The sequence below is a fragment of the Diprion similis genome, chromosome 7 (assembly GCF_021155765.1).
Source record: "Diprion similis isolate iyDipSimi1 chromosome 7, iyDipSimi1.1, whole genome shotgun sequence".
Classification (NCBI taxonomy): Eukaryota; Metazoa; Arthropoda; class Insecta; order Hymenoptera; family Diprionidae; genus Diprion; species Diprion similis.
The window spans coordinates 4,746,932-4,766,390 of record NC_060111.1 but is presented as its reverse complement, the minus strand read 5'-3'; the positions used below and the strand labels follow the sequence as shown (position 1 = coordinate 4,766,390).

The 19,459-nt window shown below is 35.8% G+C and overlaps 4 protein-coding genes across 7 annotated transcripts; 2 read left to right on the top strand and 2 right to left on the bottom strand.

The window, feature by feature from the left end:
- The first annotated feature begins 359 nt into the window (after positions 1-359).
- Positions 360-2,029, top strand: LOC124407911. Its single transcript, XM_046884516.1, has 6 exons — positions 360-408; positions 540-575; positions 686-888; positions 993-1,122; positions 1,457-1,609; positions 1,712-2,029. Exons 1-6 carry the CDS (start codon positions 375-377, stop codon positions 1,987-1,989), a joined length of 834 nt encoding a protein of 277 aa, XP_046740472.1. The 5' UTR covers positions 360-374; the 3' UTR covers positions 1,990-2,029.
- A 2,288-nt stretch (positions 2,030-4,317) lies between these two features.
- LOC124407910 lies at positions 4,318-6,807 on the top strand. Its single transcript, XM_046884515.1, has 6 exons — positions 4,318-4,420; positions 4,552-4,587; positions 4,698-4,900; positions 5,005-5,134; positions 5,470-5,622; positions 5,725-6,807. The coding sequence occupies exons 1-6, from the start codon at positions 4,387-4,389 to the stop codon at positions 6,003-6,005; spliced, it is 837 nt and encodes a 278-aa protein (XP_046740471.1). The 5' UTR covers positions 4,318-4,386; the 3' UTR covers positions 6,006-6,807.
- Positions 6,808-6,911: 104 nt separating this feature from the next.
- LOC124407903 (rab GTPase-binding effector protein 1) lies at positions 6,912-10,867 on the bottom strand. 4 transcript variants are annotated; one of them, XM_046884499.1, is made up of 10 exons: positions 10,435-10,865; positions 10,017-10,124; positions 9,479-9,921; positions 8,735-9,237; positions 8,190-8,471; positions 7,864-8,083; positions 7,648-7,758; positions 7,330-7,555; positions 7,069-7,141; positions 6,912-6,971 (listed from the first exon to the last, which is right to left on the bottom strand). In XM_046884499.1, the coding sequence occupies exons 1-8, from the start codon at positions 10,478-10,480 to the stop codon at positions 7,388-7,390; spliced, it is 1,881 nt and encodes a 626-aa protein (XP_046740455.1). In that variant the 5' UTR covers positions 10,481-10,865; the 3' UTR covers positions 6,912-6,971; positions 7,069-7,141; positions 7,330-7,387. The 4 variants fall into 4 exon arrangements, with proteins under 4 accessions (XP_046740455.1, XP_046740457.1, XP_046740454.1 ...); XM_046884501.1 differs by lacking the exon at positions 6,912-6,971 and having other exon boundaries at positions 6,973-7,141; positions 7,330-7,483; positions 10,435-10,867; XM_046884498.1 differs by lacking the exon at positions 6,912-6,971 and having other exon boundaries at positions 6,973-7,141.
- Positions 10,868-13,667: 2,800 nt separating this feature from the next.
- Positions 13,668-18,039, bottom strand: LOC124407906 (annexin B9-like). Its single transcript, XM_046884512.1, has 9 exons — positions 17,956-18,039; positions 16,997-17,039; positions 15,654-16,259; positions 15,194-15,370; positions 14,902-15,106; positions 14,624-14,776; positions 14,370-14,543; positions 14,064-14,245; positions 13,668-13,919 (listed from the first exon to the last, which is right to left on the bottom strand). The coding sequence occupies exons 2-9, from the start codon at positions 17,012-17,014 to the stop codon at positions 13,869-13,871; spliced, it is 1,566 nt and encodes a 521-aa protein (XP_046740468.1). The 5' UTR covers positions 17,015-17,039; positions 17,956-18,039; the 3' UTR covers positions 13,668-13,868.
- Between the last annotated feature and the right edge of the window lie 1,420 nt (positions 18,040-19,459).

The window sequence follows — 19,459 nt, the reverse complement described above, 5'->3', positions numbered from 1 at the left end:
TAAACACCTGCACCTGAGATTCCAAACTTAAATGCAATTAAGATAATTCTGCAGATTAAACACACAGCAGACGTGGAAACAAAAATCACGAACAGTTCGTGAAAATGGTATCTTTATTCCTAGGATTGCGGATAGCACTTTTGATTTTACGAAGAAATAAACCAATCGTGCTACGCTGGCGTATCTAAATACCATACTCACGAATCGGCAGCCTCACCCTCAAGCAAATATGTGAACAGCCCAAGCCAATCGCCACAGACTCTCCTCCCACCGACTTTAAGCAGAGAATTCAGATAAGATTTAGACTTCGGTATATAAGCAATTATAAAAAATAATTTACTCCAGATTTAAAATCAGTGAAACAGTTCGCCAGAATGAAGACTATCGCTCTCGTGTTATTGATCGTCGGTAAGTCTTCATCCCTAAGTCATATTGTGTATCAGTTCGTATAATGCATCCGAACAGATGTAATATGTTCGTACGAATGAATAGAATTTCCAAGAAAAAACTAAGAATTCGTTTCTCATTGCTTGTTTCAGCTACGGCATCTGCTATCGAGTGGACTGATCTTCGTGGTATGATTATAAATCATCTACAATCAGAATGCAAATGACAATTACTTTTTTCTAATCGACTTTTCAATCTTAGTTGTAATCGAATTTTCACAATTATAACTAAATTTCAGTGAAATGGATATCTTCAGAGAAGGATCCTTTACATACAGATAGCATGTACCAGATGCCACGTACAGAATCTGATGCTATTAGCCAAAGTTGGGTAGAAGTAAAAGGTGTCACTTCCTTGAATTTGAGGGTGTATTGCTTCGAAGAAGGCGATGGTCGTGTCTGTCTTGAATTCGATTCTTATGGGAACATTGCTGCTATACAGGTGATTATTATTCACGTTTATCGTGTATAGCATCGGGATCGCAGAAATATTCGACGTGCGATAAAACTGAATAATTATAAGGTGGGCACAATTTGATTTTTCAGGTTGCCGTACTCTACAGTGATATTGAAAATGTACAAAGTTTCTACAACATGTCGACTATAAACCAGTATCAGATTAAAACAATATTTGGTGAAGATTATTGGACCAGTACAGTCTATTTCATATCCCCGGGTTAGTAATGAAATTATCATTTACTTTAAAAGTACGATATTGGTGTAGAATTCTTGCCATTGAAAAATTCATCCCTTCATAAAGATCCCGATTCATAAACAATAATTTCTTCTTCCTCTGGATAATAATGTAATAAGGAATTAAGTAGGAACAATTTCACGTCACACAGCGATGTTTGTTACTTCCTAAAGCGGAAAATCTTAGTAATTTTTGTTCGTATTCGATACGAACAAAAAAAATTCCAGAACAGCCAATCAGGGTGATAATTTTTTCGTTTTACTGTTCTGTACCTCGCCAATGGAACCTCAGTATCTAATTATCACTTTCGCTTTAGAAACTATTGCAGCTGGTGGACGCAGCGAAATGAACGGTCTTACCGGGACTGAAGGAATCTGGATCGGGACAACCGATGGATTTATAACAATTCCCAGATATGTGTCGGATTGGGATCCTGTATGGATAAAAGAAGCCTGTATCAATGAGATGGGTAATCTTCAATTGATTTTACTGTTGTGATTTTGTTCCTTGTGGCTATTGAAAGTTTTCATGCACAAATAGTAATTATTTACAATTTTCTTGCGAATCTCAGGAACTCACTATCAGTACGCGATGAACAAATCCACGGAATGTACAGAGGTCAAGCCTTGGTTTTTTATGGAACAAGAAGGCGAGTTGGTTGCTTTTGGATTACAGGGATTCGGTAGAACAACTTACAAAAATCGTAACTGGTACGAGTTACTTCTACCGCCTACTCTCAGAGAGATCATACCGACAATTGCAGAATGCGTCATCGATTGGACAACGGCTTACGGTTGCATCTGCATGCATGTATTCTTGACTTCAGAATCATGGACGTACGTTTGTTAACAGCAACGGTGTACGACACGCGACGATTCCCCGTAAACAAGATACATACCTCAAATTTTATGGAATAGACATCTGTGTGTCAACTTTTATTTACCTTCTACCAAAAACTAGAATTAGACACAAATGTTGTATCAAACAAAAGTGATTTATTTCAGCAGTTATTATCCAGGAATTAAATTGTGTATTCATCAGGCACAAAGTCATCGTTTCTTTACGTTTAGCTCGGACTCGAAAAACAGTTTTATCGATTATTCGTATTGACAATAATTGCTCACTCAAATTTGCACATTTTTCTTGTTTTTCTGGCAGAATTTCGAAATGAACACAGAAAATCAATGAAACTTGGAATTAGAATCAGGAATGGTAAAATAGATGTAATAAAGATATACGCTCCGGAATATTCTAAAGATGAATTGATATATTTAGCGTTTCTGCGGATTTCACGAAGCGCACGTGAATAATCGGATTTCAGTTTCATTTTACTGACATGCTCGAAACGACATCGCGTTGACAATTTTCCGAATAGCTCTGCGAAACGATTGGAATAAGCAGTCTATGTAGTAAAAGATAATTAACCTAATACTCTCCGCCAATCACGAATTCGAACCGTTCACCCTAGAAGTTATAGCTTTGTGCGACCCCATAATTTCGATTTTTATGAAAGTATTCATGTAAGCTTCCGTTTGTGAAAAAAATACTGCAGCAATTATGAGCGTTTGGTTATTTTGTTTTTCATCAATTATTTTCCTACAGAAAAGGATCTTTCTCCTCACATTCTACCTAATGCATATCAATTTTTTCAACCCATGAACATGAAATTAAAACTAATAAGTTATTGTCATCAGTAATGCGTTTGCACACCACTTATATACAAATATGGGTATAGATTTGCAAATACTGCTACACTTGGATGTGTAGATTTTATAATAACGTTTCGCCACTTTTGCAGAACGTAGTTACTTTTCAAATCGACGCTCGGACATAATTCGTGTACATGTGACTTCCTTTTACAAACCGAACACCTTTCTGACCGACACATATTTGATTTGGCTGATTTTTTTTCTGCGGGTTCCATACCGGAAGAAAAGAGATACATATTTGAAGATTTTTTTTTCTTTCACATATTTTGGAAAACAGCGCATCGAAAATTTGAGAATCTGGTGATTTTTTGACTTGTGGACTCATTTTTAAAAATTCATAACTCCGGTTCTGTGTGAGCTAGAAGGTCTTCTTTCTTTCATTTTAAAATGAAAAGATTGAATTTTGATAAGAAAAAAAAATATTTTCATCAATAACTATCAACAAATTCATATTGTTATAAGCAATTAAAATGATTAAATCGATTTTTAACAATTGCCCCCACCTCGTAGCGAGTTCTTAGTGTAACCATCGTATTCTACGTCAAATTTCCTATTAAAATCGCATTTTTAATTCATGGAGAAATTTATGTTACTATTGGAAAAAAATCAATTTATCTAGCGCGGCAATTTCAATATTCATATATATATCCCTACAAGCCGAAAATCACCAGATTCTCAAATTTTCGATCCGCTCTTTGTTTCAAAATATGTGAAAGAAAAAAAATCCTCAAATATGTATCTCTTTTCATTCGATATAGAACCCGTAAAAACAAATTCAGCCAAATCAAAAATGTGTCGGTCAATTTTTATCCAAATCTGTCCGGTTCGCAAAAGAAAGTCCCATATTCGGGCTGATACACTGTCACCAATGTATTCATTAAACATTTCATATAAAATTGACGGTATCTGAACATTATTTTTGCAAAACTTTTTGTTTACCGAATTTGATAAGGGGCCAAACCCGTCGATACGGGTTAACTTACCGAACTTTTACACGGATATTTTAATGTGTGATAACTAAAAATGACTACGTCGCCACAGTATGATATAATATGTCAGTTCGTGCGCCAAGCTCATATTTACGACATGTAAAGCAGATTATAATATACAAAGTGTCACGTCGAACCATCATACCTGATTCTATCTCAAATTTTAAGCATGACATAAACACCTGCACCTGAGATTTCAAACTCAAATGCTATTAAGATAATTCTGCAGATTAAACACATAGCAGACGTGGAAACAAAAATCACGATCAGTTCGTAAAAATGGTATCTTTATTCCTAGGATTGCGGATAGCGCTTTTGATTTTACGAAGAAATAAACCAATCGTGCTACGCTGGCGTATCTAAATACCATACTCACGAATCGGCAGCCTTACCCTCAAGCAAATATGTGAACAGCCCAAGCCAATCGCCACAGACTCTCCTCCCACCGACTTTAAGCAGAGAATTCAGATAAGATTTAGACTTCGGTATATAAGCAATTATAAAAAGTAATTTACTCCAGATTACAATCAGTGAAACAGTTCGCCAGAATGAAGACTATCGCTCTCGTGTTATTGATCGTCGGTAAGTCTTCATCCCTAAGTAATATTGTGTATCAGTTCGTATAATGCATCCGAACAGATGTAATATGTTCGTACGAATGAATAGAATTTCCAAGAAAAAACTAAAAATTCGTTTCTCATTGCTTGTTTCAGCTACGGCATCTGCTATCGAGTGGACTGATCTTCGTGGTATGATTATAAATCATCTACAATCAGAATGCAAATAACAATTACTTTTTTCTAGTCTATTTTTCAATCTTAGTCTTAATCAAATTTTCAAAATTACAACTAAATTTCAGTGAGATGGCTGCCTTACGCGATAGACCCTACTCACAATAGGAGCATGTTCAAGATGCCACTTACAGAATCTGATGCTATTAGCCAAAGTTGGGTAGAAGTAACAGGTGTCACTTCCTTGAATTTGAGGGTGTATTGCTTCGAAGAAGGCGACGGTCGTGTCTGTCTTGAATTCGATTCTTATGGGAACATTGCTGCTATACAGGTGATTATTATTCACGTTTATCGTGTATAGCATCGGGATCGCAGAAATATTCGACGTGCGATAAAACTGAATAATTATAAGGTGGGCACAATTTGATTTTTCAGGCTGCCATACTTCGCAGTGATGTTGAATATGTACAAGGTACTTACGACAGGTCCCATTTGAACCAGTATCAGATAAAAACAATATTTGGTGAAGAGTATTGGACCAGTACAGTCTATTTCGTATCCCCGGGTTAGTAATGAAATTATCATTTACTTTAAAAGTACGATATTGTTGTAGAATTTGTGCCGTTGAAAAATCCATCCCTTCATAAAGATCCTGATTCATAAACAATAATTTCTCCTTGCTCTGGATAATAATGTAATAAGCAATTTAGTAGGAACAATTTCACGTCACACAACGATGTTTTTTGACTCCCTAAAGCGGAAAATCTTAGTAATTTATGTTCGTATTCGATACGAACAAAAAAAAATCCAGACTAGCCAATCTGGGTGACAATTTTTTTAGTTTACTGTTCTGTACCTTCCCAATGAAACATCAGTATCTAATTATCACTTTCTCTTTAGACGTTATTGCAGCTGGTGGACGCAGCGAAACGAACGGTTATATCGGCACTGAGGCAATCTGGATCGGGACAACCGATGGATTTATAAAAATTGTCAAAACCGTGTCGGATTGGGATCCTGCATGGACAAAAGAAGGCTGTGTGTCTGAGCAGGGTAATCTTCAATTGATCTCACTGTTGTGATTTTGTTCCTTGTGGCTATTGAAAGTTTTCATGCAAGAATAATAATTATTTACAATTTTCGTGCGAATCTCAGGAACTCACTATCAGTACGCGATGAATACATCCACGGAATGTACGGAAGTCCAGCCATGGTTTTTATTAGAACAAGAAGGCAAGTTGAGTGGTTTTGGATTTCAGGGGTTTGGTAATATGACTTACAAAAATCGTAATTGGTACGAGGCGATTCCACCGATTCTTCTCAGAGACTCAAATCCAACGATTCCAGACTGCGTCATCGAGTGGGGTGATGAATTCGGTTTCACCTTTATGCATGTATTATTGACTTCAGAATCATGGAAATTCGTTTGCGAATAGCAATCTTCACGGTGCTCAAGCCCAGTAATTTTAAGGGAAACAGGCGCGTATTAGATTTCCAATATTTTTCATAGTACTGACCAAATAGAGGAAAATTAGATACACACTAGGGTGTCCGTTATTTTAGTCGTTTTGGAATTTTTTCGATTGCACCTTAAAAATATGTTTTTAAATAACATTAACACGTGCCGGAGGATAATTGAAACTTTGAAAGTGAAATACATTGAAATGTTCAATATCTTTTGATTGTTTTTCTTTCCATAAACTAAGAAAACTGAAAAAACTAATTGATGCTTGAGAACAATGATTATATCTCTACCTAAATGTAGGAATGAATTAATTTTATTCCCCACGCAACCATAATGTTAACTTTTTCGACCTGAACAGCGGGACGAAAATATGGTCTGAAATTATTTTTTCAGTTTTCTCTTTTTTTGACCAGAGTTGAGTCGGAAATAAAGTAATATACTGCAACACAAGATTAAAAGTTGACTTTATTCCCTGGTTACATAATGTACTATTGAATGAGCACAAGTATTCGGTAAATAACGAGATTCAATTAAACCGTAAAAATTTTGCTTTGACGAAATATCAGAGTTTTTAGATTCAATGGATTTTTTTTTTTTTGGTTCCTACGATAATTTGGAAGTGTAAACGTTGTTCTTAAGTATCAAATTGATTTTTTCAGTCCATTCCAGTTTATGAAAAAAAAATAACCGACTGACAAATATGGTTTTAAGGGGAAATTGCCGGCTTTAGGGTACATTTAGGGGAAACTTTCAGTTTTAAAATTCTTATAGGGGGAGAAATAAATACGGTACTTTTACTTTTACTGTAATTACTCCTGTGTGAATAAAATAGTTTATTCGTGATGAAATAGGTATTTGTGTTTCAGCTCTTAATTACCTTCTATTAGACTTGTAGGAAATCGTGTTGGCTTTTCAAAACGAAAACTGTATATGAATGCTGCATCAAACAAATGATTTATTTTATCAACATTTACCTGACAGCGTTGAAGAATAAAATTCGAATAAGTTAAAAATAATAATCTATTGATATTTACATAATTTATCCACTTCCTCAATAATCATAGAATTCACTTTTATCTAACTTTCGTCCCACGGCTCTAATGATCTCTGAAAAATAAATAAAGAAATAAATAAATAGGTAAGCTTTGCTGTAGATACACAAACAGCCTTGGATTCAAATATAAGAAATAAAATATTGATGAAAAAATTTTATTAATTGTCTTCTTTTTTGCGTAAACGCAGCTTTATGTTAATAATAAATGTATTTGGACATGGTCTAGTATCGATACACATACCTAAATCAGATATTGCACATCTCGCCAAGTTGTCCCACATATATATTTGCAGAAATATTTATTCCGGTAAATGCGGCGCCTCTTGGCTAAAGTATGGAGCCGTATCTCTAACTAGTAATGTATGGCACACATCGCAAACTCTTGAAGGTCGCTGCTTAGGTCCACTGTTTACAACGTGCGACAGACAAGTTGTACAAAATATATGACCACAATGACGGCAATGCATCTATTCAAAGAGAAGTAATTGTGTGTATACGATAATCAAATCGAAATATTGTTAACGTGTTGTAATGGTCACGGAAACAAATTTCCACCCACCTTTCTTCTTGTAACTGTGAACCCGTTTCGACAATTAGGACACTCGTCAACATCCTCGTCGTGCTGCCATCTTACTTCACTCCCTGCCTCTCTGATCTTCTCCAGTTGAACCTGTGATTCCAAACGATTTCACATAAACGTAACATTATCGGATGATCGGGTACGAACATAAACTGATATTATATTCTTTTTGATTTGATTTATCCAATTTTGCACCTGTAAAGATTGTGATAATCTAACAAAGTCTTTTTGTACTTCTTCGCTAGTATCTAATTCCTGTTGAAGACTAGTCAGTCTTTGACGAAGTTCAGCAACAGTTAATTCCATCTTTTGTTTTTCCATTGTTGCATTTTCCAACTGCTGTTCAAGCTTATTCAACTTCTCTTCTTTTTCACTCAAGGCTTGATGATCATGTTTGTACATCTCTGCTTGGACTCTGCAAAAATAGTTTATAAATTAACACTTTAAGGATATTTCAAACAACCAGAACAGATAATATATGAAATCCAATAATTTTTATCAAACAACAATAAAACGCTTACTTAAGTTGCCTAATTTCCTCAACCAAAGTCGATTCTGATTGTTGATGTGCACGATTATCGTGATCTAATTGGTCTTGAAGAAGAGTCACTTCGTAACGTAAAGTTTCCTCTTTTTCCTGTGCAACTTCTTGCGCGACTTTTGCTGCTATCAAGTCTTCATGCATTTTTAAAAGTGTGACATGTAACTCTTCAACGTTATTTGGCATGTTAATTGTCTCACTTTGGAGTTGCATGGAATTCTTACTATGTTTACCAACCAAATTTTCATTTTCCTTCTGCAATCTGAAATGTTGTTATTTTTTTTTTTTTTTTTTTTTTTTTTTTTTAGTATACGAAAAAAAGACCAAGTTTATTGAAATTATAAGAGTTTCAACCATGTAAAACGTTGAGAAATGTCCTTAAAAATAAATTTATCTATTCTACGACTGTTATTCGAGAATATTGTTCCCAAAAAAGCGATATTTCATGTATTGTAATGGTTTTTTCAAGTTTTTGAAAACCTAGATTTCAGATTAATGAAGCAAAATTTGTGCATTTCAACTTACGCGTTGAGATGCCTTTGTAGTTCTTCTCTTCCATGAATCAATCTACCTAGTTCATCGGTAACGCCTTGATGCATTTGTGCTAAAGTTTGCTTCAAATCGGCCAAGGCTTGCTGGGAAGTTTGTGAAACGGAGGTGAGTTCTGCAACTTTAATCTTGTGTTCTTCTTTTTTTTCGTTCCACTTTTCCTCCATTTCTTTACGAAACTCGACCTCTTTGACTAAATCTTCCTTTTGTACTTCCAATAAGTGATCAGCATCTGCCAATCGTTTTTCAAACTCTTTCTCTGCGGCTTGCATTTTTACCAATTGTGCCTCATAATTAGCGCACATATCACAAGTGGCCTCTGCAGCAGATCCAGATTCTGTTTGAAATTTTTTTTGCGAATTAGTTTCTATATGTTTTTGCAGCTCGTCGTCTGTAGCTCTCAGTTTTTCCTTCAATGCTTTAATTTCCTCTTCCAAAGGGCCTACCAGCGAACGCAAAACTTCTGCATCTTCTTGCGCCTGTAGAACCATGGGACAAGTTTTTTTCTTACAATTAATCTGCGTATTACGCATTGTTAAAGTAATAAAATAAGGAATCTCAAATCATGAACACCTCCTTGGATAAAAAATCAAAAACAGGAAGAGATGATAGAGTTAGAAGGAAGTGAAAGAATAATATCACCAATCGTTACTCAATACTCGTCAAGATATTATAATAAAATCTCACAATCACACTAATAGGGTCTAAAAGCTTACGTACATATTTGTTTACCTTCCTCAAGCTTTCTTCGATATTATCAGGGCCCAAGGACAATGAATCAGCTCCTAATTGAGAGACAACTTTTCTAGCTAAAGTTTTAGTCACGGTTGACAAAGATATTTGAGGTCCGTCCGCAGGTTCGCGATTTGTGTGCGATCGAAGCAGCGCATTTTCTGCTTCAAGTTTACGAAACGCAGATTGCAACTTTCGCAACTCGTCTCCAAGTTGATTACGCGAACATGAGGATTCTTCTACCGTCTCTTGAATCAATTGCTCTAACGTTGCTATTTCTTCTTGTGCCTTGCGCTTTTCAACAAGAATATCATTTTCCACTTTAAGGTCAGCGACCGTTAGCTGACTCTTAGCCTCGTCAAGTTCATTCTGTAATCTATGTATCTCTTCTTGCAAGGAGATCTTTTCTTCCTGCTGCCTTTTGAGTTCATCTGAAAATTAGTTTCAGGTGATTAAAGGGTGAGTTATTTTGTTGCAGTTAGAAAAAATTAAATTAAAAAACACTTAACAACCTTTGGCACATTACCTTCTTTCTGGAGAAAAAGTTCCTTCATTTTTGCTCTTTGAATACCAAACTCTTCTCGTATCTTTGCGTTCTCAGTCTCAAACTTCTTTATTTTAATCAGTAGACCGTCTGAAAGTACAAAGTAAGATAATAATCGTGCACACTACTTTCGTTTCTGATCAATCAACGAGCTAGTTAAAAACTCTGCATCGGCCAACATTTGGAGAATCCGTTTACGAAGAAAATGAGCTATGATTCATTAAAATTCTACGAACCGTCGGCTATACTTTATTCCTACATTTCATCAATTACTTCTGTCTTATCTAGGAGATATTTTTTCTTCGAGAATTACGTGTTCAATTTTAGCCAAGAATTTCTCAACACTAGTAGGGTTGCAGCAGCATAACCTAGATTCAATGAAAAATCTGAAATAACAAACCTCGATCTTCCTCTACAGCACAACCGTCCTTGGTCTCGTTTTCCATTATTAACGATATCAGCCGTCTATTATTACGTCGACTTAAAATGTTTAAATATTTCTACCACTGCCGGGTCTTCAACGTTTTTTTCAACCAATTTGACAAGTACAACAAGCACGCATATAGCACAGGGTGGCAGGCATACGTCAGTCGTCAAGTGATCGTGTCGAACATTTTTCGTAAATCACTCCGCAAACAACTAATTGACGCGTGATGTTCGCAATATTTGTCAATCGCTGAGATCAATTGAACTGCAACTCACGTTCGCACAGCTCGTAATTATTATTGGTAAAGGACAAATCAAGGATTACTCGTACACCGCCCAAATTGTACACATTAGTCGGCATCGTCCAGCTGTAGACACGATTACACACAATTACACACTGATCCTACAGCCTAGAGTATGAGGCACTCACACACAGCACACTGGCAGCCCAAACGGTCCGTCGTTCCCTGTCCGCATTTATCATCTTCGTTCCAATTCCATCAGCTTAGAAATGTAACATAAAGGGTATTCGATTTTTTGTCGGTGTTACAGGTTGTGTTTTTACCGACTGTCGTTACAGATGCCGGTAACTCATCGTTCAATTTTTCTAAGCACATAAACCTCCATACGATGTAGGTATGCATGTGTCCATTTTTCATTTATTTCAGTCTGGAAATTCGAAAGGTGAAAAAATAGAAACTTTGAATCGGTTGAAATTATTTCTTCATAGGAAAGAAAAATATACAGAGGTTGATCAGAAGTTGTCTGTTCCAGCAGTTTTAAATGCAACGCCGAGGAGTGAAGATTTTTTGCAACTATATACAGTTCGATGAAATTTTTTATAAAAAAATGTCATAATTCCGAAAAAAGAAACATTCTCCGTCACTACCAAGGTAATTGTGAGTGTAAATATTCGTTAACTCGGTACGTAGTTAAATAACAGCTCCGGGGAGCGTTCTAAATGGCTCACGGCCGTGCAAACAGCGGTCCCGATTTCTCGGGGATCCAACGCTGTTGTGCTCGGGTGACATGTGTATCGCCGCGTCGACGTTCCCCCTAGGAACGGGCACCTCAGGTCACCAAAAGGTGGACCCCGTTCCCATAACCAACCCTAAAAACGCGATCCTCAAAACTACGTGAGATGGAAAGAACTCGACACCCGACCGAGCGCGGGAAGAACGCGGTAATCGCACGCGCAGGCAGAATAAGGAGATTTAGCAGCACGTCCTACCTACTCGAGCGCTAGATTCCCAGTGAATCGCGCGCGCGCGTGAAGCCAGTAACTGCGCGCGCGCCCTCTAGACCCCGTTTTCGCATAGCGCGCCACCTTGCGGCCGGGAACCCTTCACGTCACGAGGTACCAACGGGCCCGACCGCGAGATTCGAGTGCGAACACTCAGTGATTCATTACGTTTGATTCATAATAAATGAAACATTAAATTTTTTCATTAGATTCGTACTGAAATAGTGAGGAAAAAACATGAAAATTCTATGAGGATAAAGATATTCTAATTAGTTTACCTATAATAATATACTACTTTTGGTTTTGAATTTATATAATCATATGTAAAGGGACTTTGTGTCGGTAAAATATGAATAAGTAAATAAAATTGTTAACGTTACTTGACTTTTTGTTGCGTAAACCTAAATAATTCCAGCCTCGTAAAATTCTTGTGTTTACGGTGGAAAGGATTTACTTTAGACGTTAAGGGTGGGCTAATTGTAACGATGCAGCATGAGTCATGAGAGCATGACATCTAAATTACTGTAGTAATTACTTTGGATTTTTTTGAATTGATCAATGATCAAATAAACAGCGAGTAATATTTAACATATTACTTCGTACGTCAGGTACACTGATAATGAAGACATTGTTACATTTCCATTTCAATTTATTATCAATAGAGGAACAATAGATGATACAATGTTAGTATAATCGCATGGTGCAACCTGTGCAACTAACATTTTCTCTGGGCAACAGCAAGGAATTTGGCAAAAAGGGAAAATGGCTTTATAAAAATATATAACTTTATAGGCACTGGAAGCGCAAGTGCTGAATCAACGTGTAACAATATTCTTCGGCAGAGTAATGTGGTAGGTTTAGAAAAATTGGCGTGTTCGCGAATCGTGTAACATGTACAAATCTTTCGAAAACATGTTGTGCAATATGCCTACTTAGGCATTCACAGTGTAGTAAACAGTTCAAGTATACAGATATATTTTAAAATTTATACAGATATAGATATTTATATTATAACGTATAGCATGATGTCAACAATAATAACATTTGGACAGATATATCAGTAAAATTTCTGTTTCCAGAAATATAATAGTATATAAAGTTTTACACAAATATATGTAAATATTCATACAAATATAACCAGCATAATCAGATCTATTTATTTTCTTTTTTTTCGTTTTTTCTTTTCTTTTTCAAGCATTTTGATCGTCTTTCAAAATCGGACAGTATAGATTATTTTGAATTTTGGCACAACAACGCATTTATGTTACATGAGAAGTATTTTGTTCTGTTTCAGAATAGCAAAAGTGTTATATATCAACATCAGATTAAAATACAATACATTCATAATAACTGGAAAATTATCTTTATGTTCAATAAAAATGCATTGTAGAAAAGATTTAATAGAGAAAAGAATCCATGTAAGAAGACAAGAACTGCAGCGCAAGTACTCCTGGTAGATGCAATATTAGTTTTCATCACCTTGGGTGCTACAAGGAAAGTATTGGTTTCGATTGGAAATCACTTATACTAATTTCAGCGAATCTTTACGTTTTCGAGACACTAGAATCCGAAAAACAGGTTTTTAGAAAAATGAAACGGCTGGATGAAAAAATTTGAAATTTCCAGGATTTGGCAAAGAAATGATGGGCATGAAAAATTGTCATGTCCCATTCAATTTGAACTTTTGGTTCTACCTGAAATATATCGATATTCTATGATTTACCGACTACCATGTACTTTTTTCTCCACATCACTTTTTATACAAAAACGATCATGTTTTTCTCGGATTATATATATATATATATATATATTTTTTTGATCAAAAATTTTTTTGTTTTTCAGAAAGTTTTGTTCCAAGTTTAATTCCAAAACTTTTTCATTTAGCTACCAAGTCCATTCAGTTTCTGATCATCGCAGAAGTTTGTCGGAAATACTGACAAAGTCTTTCCCTTTCATGGTGTTGAAAAGTATCGCAAAAAAACTAATTTTTCGGCTTCTTGTTTAGTAATCGATTTTGGAAGCGAATGAAAGAACGCACAAAATGACAATAATATTATTTTTTTGAAAACAAACTTATGCATTACTGCATGTACTCACTGAAAAAGTGAAGCAAGGTGATGCATAATTTTGTAATGAAGGAAAATTTGGCAAACCCTCTCCAAGGTCTAAGAGATCAGAGCAAGAAGGCACTTCTTGTAGTCCCCTGTACAGTCGTCCTAAAATAAGTAACAAAAATTATTTAGATGATATTTAAATTGAGACTTAGTCATCGGGTAGTTTATCAGTTAAATGTTTAGATCTGAGAGTTTGGAAAAAGCTTAGTTAGGACATTTTTTTCACCAATTTTTTTTTTCACTAACCGATATAAATTGTTCAAGAGATTGATTATACTCCCGAGCGAATTCTCTCTTGATATCCCCCATGTCAATCTCGGAACGAGTGACGACCAGTCGAATCAGTCGATCGTCTTCAGTTCCAGCTCCTCTCATACTCTTGTACAATTGTTTTGCAAAGAAACCAGGGCGATTTTTAACACACCTGACTGTAACGATGAAGAAAATCATGTTATATGCTGATGTATATATATTATATATGTAACGGCTGGGCAACGACGCAAAATAAAAACAGTTAGTCTGTCAAAGTAGAAAGAGAGAATAACATATTACCTATTGTGAGGAGACCGTCTTCAATGTCTCCAGAGAATTCGCTTTTTATGGCACTTTCAATTCCATGAGGTGCTATGCGGTCATATTCCGCAAATATTTGCTGTAATTGCGAGATATTTCTTTGCACCAGAATTTGGTTGAAGACTGATTCATCAGTTCCGAATTGTGCAGCTCCTGCAAACATGTAATCAGAGTTATTAGATAACTTTTGAAGTTGCGTTTACTGATAAAATTGAATTCAAATCGGTACGAACCAGCATTAAACAATGCTTGAGCGTCACGTTGTGCTCCAGCCGGGTCTACGAAATTCGACTCATCTCGATTGGCACAGCAGAGGGAAGTCATAAGGCGTTTGAAACAGCCTGAAGTTTCTGACCTCAAACGGTCTTCCAAAGATTGCCCATATACTGCATGAAACAATGGTTACATAAATTGACTATAAGTAAAGGAATTTTTCTTCAACTGTAAATGGGTTAACTCAATTGGTTGTATAATTAGCAAAACGGTAGTCCTTTGGAAAAAACGGACTTACAGGATTGATACGTTTGCTTGATGACATGTAACTCTTGATTGGTCAGAGTGCACAGAACCTCGATCAAAACACACTCGTCTGTACCCATGCCGGACATGGCATTATGCAGCTCTTTAGCATAAAATTCTGGAGTTGGCGTCATCATAGCTACAACCAGATTTTCAAAATTGCCAGATAATTCAGACTTCAAATCCTTAATCAGATCCTGAAATATTAAGTACTTGTCAGAATACTGTTATATCTCACAATTTGGTCGGCATGACATTAGGGTTCAGAATTCCATGATTTTCACCTTGCCGTGGAGTGTTTTAAATTGTAGGGCAATTTCTTGACGCTGACGATTCGTCCGATTTGCAAGGATGTTAATGATGGTTTTCTCATCTGTTCCCCATCCTTTCATTGCCTTTCTTAATGCTTGTGCATCAGCGACTGCATCAAAACCAGGATGCGGCACTACAGTCGGGGATAGCTGGGAAAGGGAAAGAATATTCCACATAAAAATTGTGTTGTTTCGTTCATGCAATTAGAATAGTTGGATCTAAAACTTTGGAATTTTATATTTAGAAGGCGACAAAGATATAGTTGAGAATGAAATATAGCCATAAAGATTCATCCTATTCCATCAAATCTATACATACAACTGACATTCTGTTTTTTAAACTAATTCAGGCTTGCATTTGCATGTATATCCAAACCGTACAATGCTGATAGAAAAATGCTTGTTTTAAAGCTCCAGAAATTTTTTATCTTACTTTAGACTGAGGCTGCCCCTGCTGTGGGACTGGAGCTCCATGCTGAGGAGAAAATGAGGTCGCAGTAGCGTGCTGTGCGTATGCAGGGGCGATTCCCTGGCCACCAGGATTATAAGCACCTGGATAAGGACCCGAACCTTGTGCATGCGGGATAGTGTTACTTGGGAACGTAGTTGCAGTATTCTGAGGAAAAGGAGGAGTGGAATTGCTTGTATCAAATGGAACAAAGCGACCGGGATACTGGGCAGCATTTACCGGCTGAGCCGGATGGCTGGGATACGGAATCGGATTTCCTGGGTAAGGATTATTGGTGGGTGGAGCATAAGAGCCAGGTGGAGCATTCTGCTGCATCTGGTAATGCTGGGGTTGCGGAACTTGCTGCTCTTGTCCCGGGAGCTGAGAATAGGGCATCGAGGAATGCTGTGGATTAGGTGGATAAGGAGTAGAAGGATAGGACGAAAATGGCTGTGGCATTCCAGGGTAGGTCTGCTGCCCAGTTGGGGGAGGATAACCTGCGCCAGGATTCATGGGATAAGGTGAGGCCCCTGGGGCGCCTGGCGGACCCCCCATGACGTTTGGAGGCATTTGGCCCGGGTACTGTGGTCCCTTGATAACAGATAAAGAAAAGATAAAGTTGGGCAAAGGTTCTTTAAAAGCATGAGATAACACTGCCTACGGTAATGTAAACTTTTACTAAATTGTTGGGCCTTAAAATTGACTTATGTTCATAGAACTTGAAAGGGAAATTTTTTTTTTTTTTTTGTAAGAAATGCTTTAAATAATTTAGAGAAAGGAGTGAATCTTATGCATTTACTATATGGTGAAATTAACATCGTAAATTCCAATAATTACACGTTGGAAATTCCACAAATTTCCCTGATTTATGTTAAAGTGGTTGGAAGGCTACAATTATTCTTCGAATATTTGGTATTAATAACTCTATAGGTTTCTTAGAATAAGCTATTAGCAAGGTTTGACTAATAGATAAAGATAATTATGGTGATTAGGTGGAAGACGAGACAAATTTTTACAAACACGCAGAGGAATTTCTCCGATAAGATTTCGGTCAAGTGATCAGATGATTGAGTGGAATTAATATCAAATTTCGTTATCAGCATTAGCCTGTTAGAGATAGTAAAAAAAGTAAATCAAGAAGAAAATGAAGGTGTGATTTTTTATAAAACTTTGTTACCAGCTATGTTAAATACAAATTATACTTGCAAAACAAATTAAATTATACTCATGCCGAATAGAATGATAAATAAAAACTGCAATTTCTTATAATTGTCATAATCAAAGATATGCATTAGAATAAACAATGAAGACTATTTCGCAATACGTACTTGATATCCGTAACTCATTGTTGTGGAGGAGTTGAAAATCGATCTGAAAACACAAACAACTGTTTTATGTATTGCTCTTGGATCACTGTTGGATTAAATTTATTAAAACATAATTTCATCATAATAAAGTTAGAACATCTGTTACCGAAAGAGTTAAATTTTTCCGAAAACAAGAATCAATTTAACATTCAACAGTCAATCGACTATTGCAACAACGGCAAGATAAGAAAAAGCTAGTTTGCACTGTTATCAGTTTCAAACATGTTCCAAACAAACACGAATCAGAATGTCACATGCAAAATAATGAATATATCTGCTGCACTTATGCTGGAACATTAAGTTTGAGCGTAAGTATATGGATGCAGTATCAAAATATATTCAATTCTACGAGCTGACGTCGCGTTTTATTACACGCAATGCGCAAATGAGGAAATTGTCTTTCTCCCGGAAAATCATGTGTCAACGCCCACAAAACTGTTGCTTAATTACGTAAGTTGATATAACGAATCGGTAAAACCGGGAATTTATTTCTCCAGAAATAACGCTTCGAACGATTCTAGTTTTGAGGATAAGGTTGAATCAAGGTCGACCATATGCATATGTATATACTGTATTTATGTATACATATATTCATATAACTGTATGTTACAGTAGACGACGAATGTCATCTACTGATAATACTGGTATATAACGTGCTGAAATAGCATCATTTTTTGCCGGATGTTAGCGGTCGAATAACGGAACCGTTTTACCGATAAGCAGTGGATTTTACGAGTTTCACATTCTATAGTTAGTCGAATTAAACCACCGAGTCAACGATTTTCAAACACGCACTGAGAAATCTTGTGCGTAGGAAAACATATAAATACTGATGATTAAAATTGATTTCTAACTGATCCGATCATTGTAGAATAGTAGAAAGAATATTTACTATTAAAATTATTGTCACACGTACTCACCTACTGTGGAAATACGGGAGAAAACGCGACTCTCTGTTCCGGATTTCGTCAACACGGTTCTAGCACGACTGATATATTTGTCTTCCAACACCGAGTTTCAAACGATATTTAGTAGGTATCAACGTTTTTCCGGTAGAGATCGCTGCTATCGGAATAGATAATCTATGAACTTTTACAGAATAATATCTATAGACATATAAGAAGATACCTTAGAGCATAGTCATATTTCTTATATGTCTATGATAATACCAGATAATACGAGGATAAGCATTATTACATTCGCATTACATACGAGCAGCAGAGCAGCAGCATTTCCCACCATCCAAGCATTCTGATTGGTTGACTAACCTAACCTAACCTTAGTTAACCAATCAGAATTTGATTATGTCGAGAATTGAAGATTAATTGACAATTGATTTTGGCCTCATGCCAAATGATTTAGGGCTACGGAAGGGTATTAAGTAAATTTTTGATTGGCGGGTTTCAGATTTATTTACCAAGCTGAAAATTCCAGTTTACAAAAATATAGTAATTCGCTAGAATTGTTTTATGCGATTTATTAACACCCATGAAATAGTTTATCAGCAAAGAATAAAAGTAAATTTTTAGCTCACAAACATCTTATATAGTACAGTGATGCGATGTATAGTATAAAAGATAAAATTTCCAGTAGAAATTTTTTAGTATGTATAAATTAAGCACCTGCTCATTATTGGAGCTTTTTTTCAACGAAATTTCTGAAATAGGTGTAAAATTGAAGCATGGATCTTCGTGAATAATTTATACTGTACAAAAGCATACTCATTCAAGTCTCATATTTGAGGAACCAGCTGAGCACAACGAAGTCTATGATAGATTAAACATATTCTGTAGCGATTTGTGTAATACCACAAAACCGCCAATGTAAAATAGAACTGCTATATTTTTCCAACCACTTTACACCTATTTTAAAATCAAAGTATAAAATCAAATATTTAACATAATTGTTTTACAAGATGCATCGTTCAAAGAAAGAAATACGTAATTTGTTCATAGTTTCATTTTCGGATATTAACTTTGTTCAACACAAAAGATATATCTCTGTGCCAATTAATGCAGCGAATATTTCAATGCGGAATTAAAATCTGATGTACGAATACAAATTATGAAAATTTTCAACATTACTTTGATGATTATTGTTAAATGGCATTTAGTTCAACCTATGGAACTTGGCAAAGTATACATGATCCATGATCGCAAGAAAATGGTTGATCAATAAAACACATATTGATTGTAGACTGATCACTAAAGAAATGGACTGACACAGTTGTGTCTCACTTACACCTTAGGAATACATATAATAAAAATATTTTGAACTTTCTTAAATTTAAGTAGAAATGAATGAAAATTGCGTTAGTAAAAAGATAAATAACATGGAAATATAACTTATAAACTAATGTTGTTAGCATATGAAAATGTAAAGTAAACTTGAGATATTTTGATGTTCCTAACAGATTCAGATTCT

Excerpts from the sequence above, each read along its gene's own strand:
- LOC124407910 (XM_046884515.1), top strand. The coding sequence starts at position 4,387 with ATGAAGACTATCGCTCTCGTGTTATTGATCGTCG. Across the intron at positions 4,421-4,551 it reads TCTCGTGTTATTGATCGTCG|CTACGGCATCTGCTATCGAG; the intron begins GTAAGTCTTCAT and ends TGCTTGTTTCAG. Across the intron at positions 4,588-4,697 it reads CGAGTGGACTGATCTTCGTG|TGAGATGGCTGCCTTACGCG; the intron begins GTATGATTATAA and ends ACTAAATTTCAG.
- LOC124407911 (XM_046884516.1), top strand. The coding sequence starts at position 375 with ATGAAGACTATCGCTCTCGTGTTATTGATCGTCG. Across the intron at positions 409-539 it reads TCTCGTGTTATTGATCGTCG|CTACGGCATCTGCTATCGAG; the intron begins GTAAGTCTTCAT and ends TGCTTGTTTCAG. Across the intron at positions 1,610-1,711 it reads AGCCTGTATCAATGAGATGG|GAACTCACTATCAGTACGCG; the intron begins GTAATCTTCAAT and ends TGCGAATCTCAG.
- LOC124407906 (XM_046884512.1), bottom strand. Across the intron at positions 15,371-15,653 it reads AGGGGCAGCCTCAGTCTAAA|CTATCCCCGACTGTAGTGCC; the intron begins GTAAGATAAAAA and ends TCCCTTTCCCAG. Across the intron at positions 14,544-14,623 it reads TCAAGCATTGTTTAATGCTG|GAGCTGCACAATTCGGAACT; the intron begins GTTCGTACCGAT and ends ACATGTTTGCAG.
- LOC124407903 (XM_046884499.1), bottom strand. The coding sequence starts at position 10,480 with ATGGAAAACGAGACCAAGGACGGTTGTGCTGTAGAGGAAGATCGAG. Across the intron at positions 8,472-8,734 it reads CTACAAAGGCATCTCAACGC|ATTGCAGAAGGAAAATGAAA; the intron begins GTAAGTTGAAAT and ends ACAACATTTCAG. Across the intron at positions 7,759-7,863 it reads GATTATCACAATCTTTACAG|GTTCAACTGGAGAAGATCAG; the intron begins GTGCAAAATTGG and ends TTGGAATCACAG.